The sequence below is a fragment of the Manis javanica genome, chromosome 16 (genome assembly GCF_040802235.1).
Source record: "Manis javanica isolate MJ-LG chromosome 16, MJ_LKY, whole genome shotgun sequence".
NCBI classification, from domain to species: Eukaryota; Metazoa; Chordata; class Mammalia; order Pholidota; family Manidae; genus Manis; species Manis javanica.
The window spans coordinates 70,957,256-70,975,610 of NC_133171.1; the positions used below are offsets into that span (position 1 = coordinate 70,957,256).

The 18,355-nt window shown below is 36.1% G+C and overlaps 2 protein-coding genes across 4 annotated transcripts in view; one reads left to right on the forward strand and one right to left on the reverse strand.

Moving 5' to 3' along the window:
* The window catches only part of LOC140846847 (bromodomain adjacent to zinc finger domain protein 2B-like), a 102,433-nt gene that overhangs the window by 80,650 nt on the left and 3,428 nt on the right, over positions 1-18,355 (forward strand). The window contains exons 17-24 of the mRNA XM_073224893.1: positions 119-202; positions 1,129-1,273; positions 5,324-5,931; positions 6,353-6,626; positions 6,803-6,958; positions 7,343-7,503; positions 11,737-12,047; positions 12,410-12,545. Coding sequence (XP_073080994.1) covers positions 119-202; positions 1,129-1,273; positions 5,324-5,931; positions 6,353-6,626; positions 6,803-6,958; positions 7,343-7,503; positions 11,737-12,047; positions 12,410-12,545 — 1,875 coding nt within the window. The remainder of the gene's footprint in view (positions 1-118; positions 203-1,128; positions 1,274-5,323; positions 5,932-6,352; positions 6,627-6,802; positions 6,959-7,342; positions 7,504-11,736; positions 12,048-12,409; positions 12,546-18,355) is intronic.
* Positions 1-18,355, reverse strand: part of LOC118967922 (doublecortin domain-containing protein 2-like) — a 114,586-nt gene that overhangs the window by 14,564 nt on the left and 81,667 nt on the right. For 2 of the 3 annotated variants that reach the window (XM_073224902.1, XM_073224903.1), the window contains 2 exons: positions 17,193-17,265; positions 7,351-7,464 (listed from right to left, as the gene is read on the reverse strand). The exons of the other annotated variant lie outside the window; for it this stretch is intronic. In XM_073224902.1, the coding sequence (XP_073081003.1) occupies positions 7,449-7,464; positions 17,193-17,265 (89 nt within the window). In that variant the 3' untranslated portion in view covers positions 7,351-7,448. Of the gene's footprint in view, positions 1-7,350; positions 7,465-17,192; positions 17,266-18,355 lie in introns of those variants that run through there. 3 annotated transcript variants of the gene reach the window in all.

Consider the following 18,355-nt stretch of genomic DNA (forward strand, 5'->3'; position numbering starts at 1 on the left):
CTCATGTCCACAGGGCCTATCCTAGTGCTTTGCATATAGGAGGCCTTCATTGAATATCCACTGATTGATTGAATAAATCTTTAAACCGGTAAATGATACTGTATTTTGTCATGTATAGGATGAGGGTGACCAAGCAGCAAGTGTTGAAGAGCTAGAAAAACAGATTGAAAAGCTAGAAAAACAGATTGAAAAGCTGAGTAAAGTAAGCACTTTTCAGATTATAGCTTACATCATTTTTGCAGTGTTTTAAAAATCCACCTTGTATGGGATTCCTTTTTTCTGACTGTTAAATAAAAGCAAGCTTCTTGTAAGTAATTAAAATGGAGAGCTCCAGAAACATTCTCACAGTTAAACCGTAAAAGTTTCTTGCCAATGTTAAAGGCCTCCCTCTTAAGACATGGTACTAACTTAATCAAGAGCTATATTCTTTAGCTCTTTATTTAAATACAAAATATCAATAAATGCATGGTTTTATTTCTTGGAATTCATTACTTTTAAAATTCAGTCAGATTTCATGGTAATAGTTTCAGCATCCTGTGTTTTATTTAACATTAGTGTATTTGTAGGTTTTATTTGCACTGGATCTATAAACTGTATATGTATGTACTTATCATGTAAAACTGAATTTCCGTAGCATTAGTGAAGTATTTCAGGATTAGTATTATGAGATATCTGCATTTTATGTCATTAGATTCATCACACAGTTATTCCAAAATTTAGTCATATGCTGCCTAAGGTTTGCAGCATGAGTATAAAAATAGGCAAATACAGGTATATATGAGTATTATTTGTTACACACTGTAATCATTAGAGTTGAGCCAATTTTCTTTGGCTCAGTGAAACACTTGATCACATTGTTTATTACCAAATATAAGACATGCTTTACTGTAAGATATCTAATAAAACAAAACATTTTTAATCCTTGGCAACAAAACCCTCAAAGTAATTTCTGTCTTTACAACTGTTACTGGAACTGAAGTCAGACGTGTGATATTAGTTCTTTTGCTGCCTTTCTTCAATAGTGAAATCTAGCTGCTCTAAAGCCATGATAAGTATAAAGTCACTTAAATACCAATTTTTAAAGTGCTTAACACCCATAGCATAATTGTATGCATCATTTTTTAACAGCAACAGAGTCAGTACAGAAGGGAGCTCTTTGATGCGTCTCACTCTTTACGTTCGATGATGTTTGGCCAGGATCGTTACAGACGCCAGTACTGGATTTTTCCCCAGTGTGGGGGGATTTTTGTAGAAGGCATGGAGAGCTCTGCAGGTAGGAGCCATTAATCTGTTACAAAGTAATATAACAAACCATACGTTTTAAAACCCTGTTACTCCTTCGATATATTGTGTGCTTCCAGAATCAAATGTGCATTGTGGATAAACATTGTAAAACCTTGTTTTTCATTTCTTTTGAACTCATAATGTCCCTTTCACTGATAAATATTCCTTTCCAGTCCATGATTTTTCTTCTTTTGCTCTTTCTGACATCCACCCATTTAGTGGACACAGATCTTTACCTGTATTGGACTGTGTAGCTGCTGCTCCATTTCTCTTCCTTCCCACTGTCAAATTTTCCAACATGTGCTTTACTCTTTAACCTTTGCAGCAACCATCCATCCTGACGGTAGCCCTGGAGGTAAACTGCCTAAATCTAAGACCCTTAGCATAAGACTCATTCATCTTGAAGTCTTGTATGTGTTTGCAATTTGTGATTACCTTCTTCTCCATTAAACTTCTTACTTTCTTAAGTATTATCACACATCCTTCATGTTCTACCTTTAGACTCTGCTTTTCTGGCTCTGTTTCTGTTAAATTAACTAGCGCAGTACACAGTGCATTTATAGGCCTGGTAAATTGTCTTGAATTGAATGTTTCAGAATACTATGTCTGGGCATTTTCAAATGCTTATATTCTGGTGGGGCCACAGTGCCAAGTCAGTGCTTACATGTAGCCATTGCCCCAGGGTGGTGTTGGGAGGCAAAAACTTCTTTCAACTCGTTTTTTTTTTTTTTTTGAATACTCAGTATGTGCCAGGCATTTCTGGGCACTGGAGGTTCAAAGATAAACAAAACATTAGTCCATGCCATCCATGTAGATGTTTAACAGTCCAATGTAAAGAAGGGACTGATTGATCACAAAGGTGTCTAGAACAGGTACTATATAACAATGTAACTACCCTTGGGGCACAAAGGACAGTTAATAATAATTGAAAATGGTTTAGAATAGTGGCTGGCATGTAAATATTGTTGGCATATAACAAGCAGTGTTACTCTTCTGCACAGTAATTTATTTCTTGTGGATTCAAAGTATATGAAGAATGAGTATAAAATCGTGTATTGGAGTGATGCGTTAAAGTCATGGTCTGCCTTCCCAGGGTACACGTTGCTGATAGAAATAGAATCAGGGAGGGCCCTTAGAGGCTTCAGTTGTGTTTATTTTTAAAGATTGATATGGATGGGTCAAATGTTCATTAAACAGGATAGTGTAGTGAGTTCTTTTTTTAACTGATTGCTTAAAATATTTAATATGGTTGCATAAAACTGATTGCATAAAAATTTAAATATGGAAAACATAAACTAAGTAACTAATAAATCAGTAAGTAAGTGGGACTGTCATACTAGTAAGCCCCTGAATAGCAAAAGAAAACATGAACAGAATGAAAAGGCAATCTACTAAATGGGAAAAAATATATGCAAATCATCTATCTGATAAAGGCCTGATATCCAAAGTATATAAAGAACTCAATAGTAATATGACTCAATAGCAAAATAAACAATCTTAAGATCTCAATAGACATTTTCCCAAAGAAGACACACAGATGGCCACAAGTACCTGAAAAGATGCTCAACATCATTAATTGTCAGGGAAATACAAACTACATTAGATACCGCCTCATCCTGTTTGAGTGGTTCTTATAAAAAAGACAAGAAGTAAGTGTCGGTGAGGATGTGGAGAGAAGGGAGCTCTTGGGTACTGTTGGTGGGAATGTAAATTGTTGCAGCCGCTATTGGAAACAGTATAGAGGTTCCTCAGAAAAGTTAGAACTAGCATATGACCCAGCACTTTCACTTGTGGGTACTTATCCAAACAAATGAAAATGTAAACTCCAAACAGTATCTGCATCCCCATGTTCATTGCAGCTATTTGCAATAGCCAAGATAGGGGACCAACCTAAGTGTCTGTTGGAAGCATAGTAAAGGCTGGAAAGAAAGGGGATTATGTGAAATCGGTGATAGAAAGACTATCTAAAGAATCTGTATACTTAACATCCTTATAAACATCCAAGTTTTTAAAAATAATTTTACATTTTAATGAGAGGTTTAACTGTCTATAAGTAAGAATTTGGATATTAAAGTTAATGACCCCATGAATAGGCTATTAAAATGTATCACCTCTGAAATCCCCTTACTAGTCTCAGACCTAGTGTGGTTGGTCGATCTGTTTGTTTTTGGATATATGAAAGTGATTTTTGAGATACTAGTTCTCAGAATAAATCAAGCACAAATATTAGTACTTCCTTGCTAGCTGGTAACCTGTACAAAATGAAGGAAATTTTCAAGCTTTGTATATATGAATAAATAAATTATGATATCCATATAAGAATATTACACAGCTGATTGAAGGAAAATGTGGTACAGTTCTATGTTTCACCATGGAAAGCAATCTAAGGTATATAGTGAAAATAGTAAAGCCATCCTTTTATTTCATCATCCAAAAAGTATTTATTGAGCCCCAGTTTCATAGCAGCCACCATGTTAGGTAGCTGGGATCCTGTAAAAGCAATATAAACATTGCTCTGCCTTTAAGTAACGTTTGTTGAGTTAAATTGTAGTGTGTGGGTGGGGTATGAAATGAAATATTAAAAAATTAGCAGGTTAATGTGTATAATGGTAAATTCTGCAAAAGAAACATATAGGATGATGATATTCTAAGGTGATAATAAGATGGGGACCGTACTTGAAATAGAGTAATCAGGGAAAACCTTTGTGAATAAGTGTTACCTAATCTGAAACATGAAGGGTAAGGAGCCAGTCAACAAAACAGGATTTCAGGCAGAGGAACACCCAGTGCAAAGGCCCCAAGAAAGGAAATAACTTACCATGTTTGAGAAGCTGAAAAAAGGGAGAAAGGTGAGCAAGGTTAGGAAGGACAAGAGTGGTTTTCAGGAACCAGATCATACAGTGTTGGCGGCCTTGCTTAGGCATTTGCATTTTATCCAAATAAAAATGTTGCCGAAAACAGGAGCATCCCATTTATGTAACAGCACAAACTAATAGTGCATGCATGTAAGATTTCCCAAAGGATGTATGGACATGATTGATTAACCATAGTTACATCTGAAGACTAGAAATAGGAACGGAGGGAGTAGGGCAGGAAAGGGTTACTTTATCCTCTCTTTACTGAATATTTTACTGTGCACATACATCGTTTTTCAAATTAAATAAAGTAGGTTTATATTTTTCTAACACTTCTTATAAATTATTTTTAAAACACTGGTCAAAAATATGGACAAGAAGTTCACAAAGGAGAAATACCTATTATCCTACAGAAAAATATCCAGTCTTATTAATGATCAGAAAAAAATATAGTTTAGATTCTCACCTCCCGGATATTGCCAAAGACAAAAGTTATTGATAGTCTTCAGTTTCATTGAGGGTGTAGGCAAACAGATGCTTTTGGGTAAGACTTTCTGGAGGGCAATTTGACAATATATTTCAAAAACTCTGAAAAGTAATATCTTAGGACTCAGTTGTTTTCTGGAAATATATCCTAAGGAAGAAAATCAGGAGATAAAAAAATCCAAAGACACAGATCTAAGATCATTCATCATTTAAAGCATTGTTTATAATAATGAATAATTGGACCCTATTAATAACTATCAATAGAAGATGGATTTTTTAATGATATATTCCACTGAATATAGTAATTACAATTTATGGTATAGGTATATATTTATTGACATCAGAATATTTAAAGAGTATTATTCAGTAAAACGTACAGTTTGGAAAACTGTAAAATAGGATTTCATGTGTGCATAGAGAATTCCTGGAAAAATTAATACAAAAATGTTAGTAGTAATTTGTGTGTTATGGCTTTTAATATTTTTTATTATTGTAATTTTTTGTGGTTAATTACAAAATTACATAATTTTTTCCAATGAGAGTAACAAGCTAGTCTATAAAAGAAAAAAATGAAGAGTATTAAGTAAGCTAGAGAAATTTGTTAAAAGTATTTATGCATATGACTTGATAAATAGCAATAAATAGAGTATGGTTTGATCTAGAGGAACTGATCTTCGTAATGCTTTTGGATTTTGTAGGGCCGGAAGAAATTGCAAAAGAAAGAAAAAAACTAAGAAAAGCAGAAAGCATCCAGATCAAAGAAATATTTGATACTTCTGACGACACTTTAAATTGTTCAAATCCAGATCATTGTAAGCAAAAGGAAGATCCTAACGAAAAAGATAACACAAATCTAATTCTTCAGAAACCTGGCTCTTTTTCCAAATTATGCAAGCTTTTAGAAGTACCTAAGGTGCCTCCTGGGTCAGATGTAACGCCCCCCAAACCAAACAGCGGTGCAGATGGGTGCGCACTGCCTCACCAGAACAGTGGGAGACACTCACCGGGCAGCATGCAGCCAACGGTGACACAGAACAGCATGGAAAAGACACACTCGAATCTGTTCAGTCCTGGTTCAGGTGGTGCAGGCAAGGTCTACAGTCCTCTCCCCAGTGACCAGTTGTTATTGCCAGGAACACCCTGGGAGGACGCTTCCCTTACCCATGCCGATGCGCCAGCTGCCGCTTCACCAACTCCTCAGGCCCAGCCGCCCTCTAAGTCACCTTCGCCTGCCCCAGCTCCTCTTCTTGGATCATCTCCTCAAAATCCTGTTGGCCTAAACCCGTTTGCTTTATCGGCTCTTCAGGTTAGTGCTACTAATTGTAACTCATTTTTATGTTGCTGTATTTGTCTGAGTCCATGAAAATTTTCACTAAAGGAGAATCAGTCGAATATTTACAATATTATTCCTGCCACAGTTTGAGAACTGAAGAGAGTCGGTATTGTCTGTCACCAGGCTTCATTGGAACTACTGGGTTCTAGGAGTTTAAGTCTAAGGCAAAGCCTTCCTTTATAACTTTGTAACTTGTTACTGTTACAGTACTTCTAAAAGGGTAATTACTTTGGGGAGCAAATAAGATGGAATTTAATGTTGTTGCTATTGTATTTAGTTTTCCTCCAATTGAGGTAAATGAAAATATTTTTTCAGAATTTTAAAAATTTCAGATTCTAAATATTTTTCCTGGCTTCTTAGGTAGTTCTACTTTTAAAATATTTTCTTTTTCCAGATGAAAAGTGGAGTACCTGTGATGGGACTCCAGTTTTGTGGGTGGCCAACGGGCGTGCTTAATTCCAGTATTCCATTCCTACCACCTGTCCCTAGTGTGGGATCAGGGTTGGGACCGTCAGAAGGAAACGCTGATACGTTCTTGACTCCCAGTGTTGGGTCAAACGAAAGTGAGCCTCCAGTACCACAGAACGAAAAAGTCTCTTCGACTCAACCTGCAGCTCTTGAAGTAGCCAAACCAGTATATTATCCTCGTTCAAAGCCCATTCCAGAAGGTGGGTACCTTGAGAGGGTTTGCTGTAGCCACTTAGTTTATTGTATTGTTACAGATCTCTATATTATAGCTGAATCTTTTATGCTTTTATATAGTTATACATTTTTTCATTTGTATCATGCCATTAATTCATATTCTGAATATCTGTAAATGCCCTACATGTTTATCTTGGCTTAGAAATGCAGTTTGGCTGGTGGAGAATTGCTGACCCAGAGGATTTAAAAGCTTTGCTGGAAGTGCTACATCCCAGAGGAATAAGAGAACAGGCATTACAAAAACAAATTCAGAAACACCTGGATTCCATCACTCAAGCCTGCATCGAGAATAAGGATGGTAGGCACCTAAAAGAGATTTCTGCTCTCTTGCTTAGTTATGCGAAGTAATTCTTTTATCTTAAAGCATATTTTAGTATGTCTTAATCTTAAATTTATTACTAATAGGCTTTTTTTTTCCTATTTTGCCCGAAAACAATTTACGTTTTCTTAAATTGGTACTACTTTTGATAGTTTGTTACAACCTACAGACATACTGTTCTGTTTCTTAAGAAGAGTACTTATTCCTCCTTGTGCAAGAGTCAGCTGCCTTGCTTATTCACAAGTGAATTTGAGTGTGTTAAATGTACATGTGTACGTGTTACCCCTGGAATTTCATTCACATTCTGGAAGAAATCATTGAGAGATAAAGTGGATTTTAAAATAAATTTCCTTTCAAATATAGTTACCATTATTGAGTTAAATGAGAATGAAGAAAACCAGGTAACTCGAGATATTGTGGAGCACTGGTCAGTAGAAGAACAAGCAATGGGAGTGGACTTGAGGATTCTTCAGCAGGTAGAAGATCTGGAAAGGAGAGTCGCATCAGCAAGTTTGCAAGTAAAGGTAAAATTGACTTGGAATAAAATCTGTTTTTAGAATAATGGAAGGTAACTAATATTTATTGTATGCCTGATATATGCCAGTTACTGTGCTAAATGTTCTCACTTTGATTAATTTCCCCCATGTTACAGGTAAGGAACAAGTCTCAGAGTAAGTAACCTGTCAGTGGTCATAATATAGTAAGTGGCTAAATGTGGAATCAAACCAGGTCTGTCCTCCCAAGTTCTTCTTACTAAATCTTGCCCACCTCCTCAGTGGCATTAAAAATATCATTTCTGGTCTGCAGTTCTTCACCACAAGCAGGATTTCATAGTTTCAGCCATGATCAATGTAATGGCAAACTACTTCTGCAATGTTTCGTGTATGCCTGGTAATTGTCTTGTATGCAAGCCATGTTATAGAGCCATGTTATATGTTGAACTTTCACTCTATGATTTAAAACTGCTAATTTTAAAATATGTTATGTTGTGATACACATACGCACATCCTATGTATATATGTAAAGTTTTAATTATTTATTGACTGGGCATTACCATGTCACAGCAATGATTGAAACTAAAGGAACAACAAAAGAAAAGCTTCAACTTTGTGCAAAAATTTTTGGTTTTAAAAAGAATATAAATGTCTCTTCTCAATTGATAATGTGATGTCTCTGAGAATAAATGGATGGATGATGAATAAGCATGAGACAGACACTTGAAAAGGCTTAGAAAATGTTTCTGTGTAATTTGATTGAATATTTCATGTTTCACTCAGAATGTGAGACTTGTGCCATGATACTGTCCTACCAATGATTACAAACTAGCTGCATTAACTACTTTAATACTGGCATTCAGAAACTTTGGAGGATCTCATCTCAAAAAGTGTCATTTTTCCAGAGCTAACAAAATGTACCTTTTTTTTACCACATAGTTACCAACTTAGGGAAACAAAAATTTATCATTTACTGAAATTGTGCTAGCAAACTATATGTATCCTCCTCCTGGTACTATAATACAATATAAAAATGCCTCACTTACCTGGCATCTTCAACAAATGAACTCTTTCTTCTACACAAGTTAATTTTCTGGAGAAATAAAAATTATTCTATTTAGTGCCATCATTTTTTAACATGTGTGTTGGATCGCTTAGGTCACTGTTACCCTGCCTTTTCAAATTGAGAATAGAGAGTTTGATTTAAGTTCTCTTGGTGACACCGGATCAATAGTATGAAGACCAATTACTGGGTAATGATTCCCTCAGGGACTGTGAAGAGGTTTTGCCCCTACAGTAAATTAAAAGGCCCTAGTGTGCTTTACCTTTTAAACTACTACATCTGCTTTCCATAGTCTGTCTTCATCATCTCTCACGGTTGGTTGTTACTACTTGCTGGTTTGAATCTGGTTGGTTCTACTGTCCCTGCTTTCCTCCCATAACCATCCCCCTCTGGGTTTAATCTGCCGGTTCTAGGTGGCCGTTGGTTGGGAAAGCAGATCATGGGCTTTTTGAAATTGTATGTAAAGTCGGCGTGGGCCTAATGTTTTCCTGGCGACATACTGAGATCTTGATCTATTGACCTTATCACATTACCGACTGCTTAGATGTTCTTGCCCGTGTGCTCACCAGCTAAGATAAATGAAGTTGGTTTTTTAAGTGAGATGCTCTAGCATCCTATTAATACAGTATTATGGGATTATTATGGATTTTTTAAAGAAATGAATTGTACTTATATTAGTCTTGAGGAATCTAAAACAACAAGTGATGGAAATAACCACAAAACATTTTATTACCATCTATAAAAGATTTAATGATTTTTTATCCTAAAAACAAAATATTTATGTGGTCAGCCCTGGGAACAAGCCATTGTGAAGACATGTTAAGCAGGTGGCCTGGTACTACTTAGGTGCATTCATTTCTATTTTCAATATTGCTGATAATATGGAAATTCTGTTTTATATTTTAGGAAAATCTGCAACAATCTAGTCCTGATCTGTAGAAAGTCTAATTACCCTTCTAGCTCCTGTAAACACAGTTCCTGTGTCTCTCCTTCAGTTTTCTCTTTTATAAGCAGAATAATTCCTTCAGCCATCGGTCCCGTGAAATGGTTTCCAGGTGCACGATTCTCTTCTGATTAAACACCAGTGTCTGTATTCTTAAAATGTACCCCTAACTGTACACAGAGATGCCTGATGTGTTCATGGGACTTTACTTCCCTTAAGCTGGCACTATACTTCTCCTCATGCCAACTTGTACTAGCTTTTTAACATCCGAACCATACCGTTGCCTCACTGAGTATGCATTATTAGAAAAAAAATCCTTCTGCATCTTTCATTGTGCTTTTAAGTGTGTTATATCACATCCAATATTTCTTTGATTGGCTGCTTAAATTTCAAAGCTGAAATTTACATTTATCATTGTTCTATTTTTACTCATTTCATTTGGATATATTTTTCAGCATATGAAACTATTTTTATCACAGTCCTGTCATACAGAATATTAAACTTCCTTCCTAGTTAAGTCATCTGCATATTTAATAGTTGAACCGAGCTGTTCACAAGTATACTAACATGACAAGCCAAATACAGAGAGCCCTTGGACAGTGGCAGTGAGGACCTTCTCTGAGGTGGCAAGCTGTGTCTGTCACAGGGCTTTGCAGACAATTTTCAACCATCCACCTTCTCAAAATCTAATCTAGTCCTCATTTTCTTGTCTTTTGCCTTGAAAAAATCAAGATGTATTACATTTATAGGATTCCCTTGATTTAGCAATTTTGGATCCCTTCCAAAATACAGGACTGAGGTTCATTTGTTATGACATATATGATGCAGTAATGTGCATGTACCCTTTATAAATTCATCCATACTTTCTAAATATGACTATTCTCTTGAGGTAAGAGGAAATATTCTGATATATAAGAAAAATAATTATCTCTAAAGAGATTTAATAGAAAGGATCATGTTCATTCTACTTTTTACTTAATATGCTTTTACAAAGTACCTATTCTACATGAGAGTGGACACCACAAAATTGAATAAAATGTGGTTTCTGCCCTCAGAAAGCATTCCGTATAATAGGGCAATAATACGTGTATACAGCCCTGCAGAATCTAGTAACGGATTGTGAAGACATACAAAGTTGTTCATGAATTCAGGCCAGGAATACCCCGGTTCTGGTGGGGCCAGGGGAAAGGTCAGGGAAGATTGCCTGCAGAAGTCCAGATGGAACGGGCAAAGGCGGGGAGGCTGTGACAGAGAACAAGGGGTGCCGCTGGGAAGAGTCAGTAACTGGGCGGAGCACCAGTGCCAGGAAGCTCATGACATGTTTGTGGTATGACAAGTCACGGAGTTTGACCGCAGGGTAGGAGGCCTGAATGGGAATATGAGCGAAAGAGGGAGATTGAGGTACTTGAATGTCATGGTAAAACTGGACTCTACTAAGCATTAGGAACTCTGAAGGGCTTTGAGCCAAAGGATCATTGTAAGCAAGCTGAATGATAAGACCATTCATTTATTCAATCAACATATATTTTGAGTGTCTAATATTTGCCTTCCCATTGCTGGAGATGAAATGAGTAAAAGTAGACATGGTCCCTGCCCTCAGGGAATTTAGAAGTAGAAAGATATTAATTAAATTATCACAGCAGTATCAAACTGTGACTGCCACAGGTATGGGATATTACATGGTTCTAGGAGAGTCTGTAAGAGAGAGGCTTACCTCCTAAAAGAGGTCAGGGAAGGATTCCCTGAAGAAATAAATTCTCACGTGAGGGCCACAGGATGAGTGGAGTCACTAACGAGGTGCAGAGGAAAGGGGAAAAGCTCTGCAGGCAAATGCAGCAGCTTATGCAGAGCCCCTGAGGCCAGGATGGGCAGTACAAGGGCCTGTTCAGGAGGACTGGCTGAAGGAATGAGAATGAACAGGAGGCACAAAGTCCCTGCTGTCGAGAGACTCCCATTTAAAGGGGCCCGTGAAAGAATAAGCGGTTAGTGTGGAGTCCCTCAGAATACTTTGCTGATCTCCACTCTACCTCTCATAATATCAAAAGTTGTTAAATTTTCTTCTTCAAACTTCTCTTATAACTTTCTAATAATTTTCTTTCTTATTTTTACCTAGCATTAGGAAACAAGGTAAAAACTTTCAGTAATGTAATGATCCTTGAGGTCTGTTGGTGTCGGCTGCTGTATTTTAAGTAAAGGTAACTCACCCGTCAGGCATTTTAAGAGGAAACCATAATAACATTACTCTCTTGATATATAGGGTTGGATGTGTCCAGAACCGGCATCAGAGAGGGAGGACTTGGTCTACTTTGAACATACGTCATTTTCTAACTTGTGCAAGGAGCACGATGGAGAATTTACTGACGAAGAAGAAAGCAGTGCTCATGCCCTAGAGCGGAAGAGTGACAACCCCCTAGATATAGCTGTAACCAGGCTGGCTGAGTTGGAGCGAAACATTGAAAGAAGGTATCTGAAGAGCCCCTTAAGTACCACCATTCAGATCAAACTGGATAATGTGGGCACAGTTACTGGCCCTGCTCCTGCACCATCCACTAGTGGTGATGATGACGGGTAGGTTATTGAAATTAACTTGAAAAACTATTGTGCTTCTTTGCTAATCGGAGCCTATTTTCTCTTGCCTGTTATCTATGTATCTTCTTGTATGTCTGTGATCCACATGGATCATGCTATTTGCGTGGTGCTTTGTAAAAAATGTTTTTTCTTTTGTTATGGGTGTTGATAATCCTGCGAAGTGATCTTTTGTGACTAAGCATTGAGGCACGTAGCCACCATAAGGTTTAGTTTCTTAAACCTTATACTTACTGGCTGTTACATGTTTCATCATCATTGGCTTTTAGTGTGATGATTGTTTCAGTTTCAGTAACCGTAAGTGTGGACATGACCTACTTAATTTTTCTATTATTTCAATGCAGAATTGAAGAGGATATTGCTCCCGGTCTCAGGGTATGGCGACGGGCATTATCAGCAGCTCGCAGTGCTGCACAGGTAGCTCTGTGCATTCAGCAGTTACAGAAATCCATAGCATGGGAAAAATCAATTATGAAAGCTGTGTTTTTACTTAAGAAATACTATAACTAATTTACTCTGTCCTGTTTTTTTCCCAACCTCCAGATTTTTCTTAATTCTACATTTCTTACTGTCAGAATAATGTATGCTGTACGTGAGTTTTAATTCTTAAATGCTGTGTGGTTGGATACTTTCCTCCTTGTTGTGAGCTTTTTGAAGTAATCTATCAAATGTGTTTATCTTTTAATCTCGATTTTTCCTCCTTTAGATATTGTTTATAATGGACTGAAGTTGTCTTCTATGTTCAGTCAGCATGATAGTTAATTATGTTGTTAATCTAATCATAATAGCTGTTAATGTAAATATTCTGAAGTTGTTAATCCCGATATTCTTTTGCTTTTGTAAACATGGCAGTTGCTAACATTACCTGTAGTATACATTCATTGCATCCCTAAAATGTTCCTTATGTTTTTATCAATTTTAATTTTTTTAATACTAAGAAATTCTTAGATAATAAATACAAAATAAGCAGAGAGCTCTTACTTTATCCAATGATATCATGTATTTGCCATGAGATGCAGTTCACATGAAAAGTAGATTTTTTAAGTCTTTTCTCTAATCAAAAAATTTTTTCATCTTCTGTGTTTGAGCCCAGTTAGTCACTATCATGTAGTGACCCCTGCCTGCTTTGTACCAGGCAACAAATATTATGTGTTAAATCATGTCTGTGTCCCTTTTGTCTCTTATCACATAGAGAAATATTTATTGTACATAGACTTGTGAATTGCTTCACCATTTGCTTTTAAATTATAGATTAGCTTTAACATTCAAACATTTGACATTTGTCTGCATGAATGACTAGAAGTAAGATTACTCAACAATAGTCATTCCCCAAAGAAAAGAAGTGATCCTTAAATAATTTAGCATTCTTTCCTTCATTCTCATCTTTGTGCTTATATTACTGAAGGCCTTATTCATTCTATAGAAGTAAATTCGGTTTCTTCTGTATTTTTTCAATTCTTCCTAAAATGTCCACAGAATAGTGAATCTGCAGTTTTCACAATATCCTCAAATTTCGGTCTTTCCCAATGTAGACTAGAATTTACCATGAGTTTTAAGACAGTGTCCAGTTCATCTGGTAGCATTTTTTACCAGGTAAAAATATTTTCTTGTAAAAACTATTAAAATCAGTTTTAAAGTCACGTTAGACAAATGTGTTTGGTGGAGTCTAGGCTATAATGATCAAAAAATATTGAATTCCTACAACACAAGTAAATTTGAATGGTTATTTTTCTCATCCACCAAGAGAATCATCACAATGTGGTCAGTTTTGTTACAACTTTTACACAAAAAAACAAAACTGGTACCAAAAGCTGCTTATTTGTAGTATACTTACTTCCTACAATTTACAGAATTTTTTCTATTTTTGGAAATTCATAACCATTTCCGGATTATTAATACACATTTCTCATTAACACCATCTCTCATAATTCTCTTTCTAATGTTCAATAATACAGTATTTGCTGTGAAACTACCTTAAAAAGAAGGCAGAGTTTCATGTTCAAGATGAATAAGTACATTGTAACCTTTAGTTGGATGTAACAGTGCCTATAAGAATCCTCGTAAGTCCTAGCATGATGTTTAAGTTTCTCAATACCTTTAGAAGTACCCATTTGCCAGGCACCAGCCTTACCAGGAAAGAAGGAGCTGACATAGTTTGCCTCTAGAGAATTTTCTGTCCAGGGTGTTCTTCATATTGTTGTTACTATTAAACAGTAGGCAACATCTACTTTTTTTTACTGTAGCAGCAAAGGAGTTAAAACCAATATTAATACATTTGCTCTAACATATTGTGAGCTATTTACTGTGATTTTCAAAAGTGATATGAGCTTGATATCTGTCACCCTTTCCTAGTAAGTGTCAGAAAATAATTTTATTTTTAAATGAAAAATGTGCGAAGTAAAACAGACTTCATGGTATTTTCAGTATATTTAGAAAACAATTTACTTAATATTCATGAATTAAATTTGTTGTTAGAGGGGTTGAAGTATAACCTTCCAAATGTTTTGCAGTGAGTATTTTTACAATAGAACGTGTAATGATGTAACTCAGTTTTGGAGAAATAATACCATATTTAGTGGTATGGTATTAGGAAGGGTCATAAAATAAAACTGTTGAAACATTAAACTGCAGCTTTTGCTCTTAGTACACATGCCAATTTTAGTATTACATATGTATCTCCTATAGTTGATAGGTATTTACTAAATTGAATAGTTTTGTATTTGCCATTTTGATAAGATTCTTAAGCTATCATTAGTGTACATACTGTTATATAAGACTATTTAGACTTCGTGGATTAAGACTTAGTGTTGTATTGAAGTTAAGTTTGAATAGTTAAGCTATTTTACTTATAAGAATATATGAATACATAACTTTCAATTAGTATAAATAACTTATAGTTTAAGTCTTTTCATTATTTGAAAATACTGGTTGCAGGATATTCTCTACTGTGACAGGGAGTATAAACGAAGTGTCAAAATATATGATGTTACTATTTACCATTTTTTAAAGGCATCTTGAAAGTTTTTACTGTCCACCTTCCCTCCTTTCCCTTTGTGAAACTGGTTATACAGAGTCTGTATGCATGGGAAAAAGCATTGTCTTTACAGATTTAAAAGTTCTTAATGGTATTAGAAATTTCTCAAGAGAGAAATTTTATTTTTAGTTAGAAAATCTATGGCTTCTTAAATTATTTGGTTTAATGTTTATGTAAGTTTTTTTCCCTTAGAAATCATTTTGTAGGGTCCATTTTCTGCATTTGTGTCATCTGTTTGATTTGGTTTGATTTCCCCAAATTTCCTGGGTTGGACATGTTCGATTTTTTAATCAATCACAAATGGGTGGACAATTTTAGTCAAAATATAGGAATATCCTTTTATTACACATAGTTCTGATACTAATACAAGTTTCCTAATTTTGATCTTGAAAATTACTCTTAACTCTTATTTCTTTCTCAGGAGATCATGAGGATGCTAAGATAAGGAAAAAATGAAATGTATTAAAAAATTTACACACCCTATATTAAAGCCATTCATTGCTTTATGGGCTCTAATGTCATGTTAATTATTTCATATGTTAATGTGTACATGCTTCGAAAGTGTGTACAGGCATTCAACCTCTAGCTTTGTTCTTTGCAGTGTACCTGAAATGTGCATTTACCCCAACTGAACTGCTCACCCCATCTGTGTAACTACAGATACATAGATGTGTATGGCTACTGTATATTTGTTAGCAAGCAGAATGTTCATTACTAATATGAATTAGGAATTACGGTGTGTTTAATATTCCAATATCTGTTCTTCATAATAGTATTAATTTTAAATGATTTCATGTATTATAGTACTGCCAGATCTGTCAAAAGGGCGATAATGAAGAACTGCTCCTCCTTTGTGATGGCTGTGACAAGGGCCGTCATACGTGATACAGCTGTAACCTTAGGTCTATGGCAGTACGTATGACGGCCTTGTCACACGTAAGAGGGATCGGAAACTGAACCTTTTAATGGCCAGATCAAAATAGAGTTACAGAGTTTTGTGAGGATTTTTTTGAGATAGAATTCACATAAAATTCACTGTTTAGGTGTGCAATTCAGTGGTTTTTAATATATTCAGTTATATAATGATCACCACTATTTAACTCCAGAACATTTTCATGACCGTAAAAAAGTATCCTTGTACCCATTAGTTGTCACCCTCCCCCTCCTCCCTCAGCCTTTGGCGACCACTAATCTGCCTTCTGTCTCCACGGATTTACCTCTGCTGGTCATTATATATAAACTGAATCATAAAATAGTTTGCCTTTTGTATCTGCCTTCCCTTAGCACAGTAGTTTCAAGTGCTAAAGGGAATGGTCTGGAAAGAAAAGAGGCAATGGGCAGGCGGATGTTTGGGACTGAGTTTATGGAAAGGTAGTTGCTGGTAGTGATGAGGTCAGGCGAGTAAACAGGGAGAAGAGTGCCCGAAGGAGGGAACATCTAGTAAAGAGCCTGGCCCTCAGTTCACGCTGCCCCTTACACTTCTTACTCTTTACTTGATAATTCGGCCAACTCACTTTTTGCTATATTATCATATTGCTTTAACCAATAGGTAGGAGCTTTCACAGTTCTAATTTAAATGTGACTGGCAAGAGACGTAAAATGCATATGATTATCAGACTGCAGTCATACAAAAACCCCTCTCTCGGTGCCATGCTCTAGTGCCCCTCCCTAAGCCAGTTCCCATCTTGTGCCTCAGATCCCACCCCCTTGTTCTCTTCACCTGCATCAGCATCTCCTCCTCCCCCTGGGTTCTTCTCAGCTTCACTTCTCCTGTATCCACTTCCCACATTTCTCTCCTTTCCTTTACAGAATAACTCCTGCTGGACAGCTTTGTTCTGATTCTCTCTGATTTCTCTTCTCCAAGTCACTCTGGGACTCTTTCTAGTCAGATTCTCACCTTCACAGCTTCTCTGAAAGAGCTCCTATCGTGGCCATTCGTCAGTCTGGGGATCAGTGCTTAGGCCTCCCCTGACCCACCCATCAGTTCCAGAGCACACCCTCCTTGAAACCCTGTTTTCACTTGGCTTCTAGTACCATACTTGGTTTTCTTTCTGCCTTTGCTCCTTTTCAGTTTCCTGTGCTGGTTTTCTTACCTTCTTGATCCATAAGCATTGGAGTGCTTTCTTAGCTTCAGGGTTATCATCTGTAAAGTGGGATAGCATCTGCCTGGCGAGGATTTGTAAAGATAAAATAAGGTCACACGTGTAAATATTTTTATGAATTTAAAGTTCCGTGACATGTTTATATTAATGTGTATGGTATTTTAGACTTTTACAAAATAGCAGAGGGTCTCACATGGCATCATATTTACTAAGTTGCCTTCTTATTAATTGATCATCTTTGTCATATATAGTCAACTATACTTAAATAATAACCTTTATTGGTTGTACATGAATTATCTTTTAGTCATAGTCAAGCTATAGAAAGTTTCTCTAATACTTTATGAATTACTAACCAATTAGGGTTTTAAGTCCTGGGGTATCATCTGGTGGCTATAGGAGATTTCTGTTTCGATAAATTTGGTTAAATAGTATTGTGGCTATCTCTCATTCAGGGTATAGACCAGAAGATACAAAGATCTATAACCTCATTCAAGTCCTTCTATGTAAATACAGCTTTCTGAGCCTCTCTCTTCTTCTTAGTTTTTTAAATGTAGTGAATTAGATGTTATATTTCTTGTAGCAATAAAAAATAAACATTCTATTTTGCTTTATAAGGATTTTTAACATTAAATTTTAGAAATATCTTCCTAGTTAATTCATGGTTATTTACAAATTTTTATGCTGTATATTTCTATACACATTATTGTGATTAAGTATTTTTATCCTGTGTGTATGTGCATATTTATGCCAAGATATATACATAGAATCAAAAAGCCTTGTGTGTATGTATACATATTTATACACACTCACAGAGACACACACACACAAGAAGTTTCAAAGTCCAATGCCTATGAAAGCCACACAAATAACACAGAAGAGTTGAGACTGTGGCAAACAGGGAAGTTATGCCCCCATTTAAGTGTCAGTCATCACTCAACTCCTGCCAATTGTTGTCATGTAGACATGTAGGTCCAGTGTTCTAGGATCTACCAATATTTCAAGATTATGGATCTTTATGCATGTCCTCGCAAATGTTAAATGTTGGCAACAAATTTAGAATTTTTACAAGCATTATGAGCCAAACACAGTAACAACACGTGCTGTGGGCTATTTACGGTCTGTAAGCCAGTGCTTTACAACTTCTGATACATAAA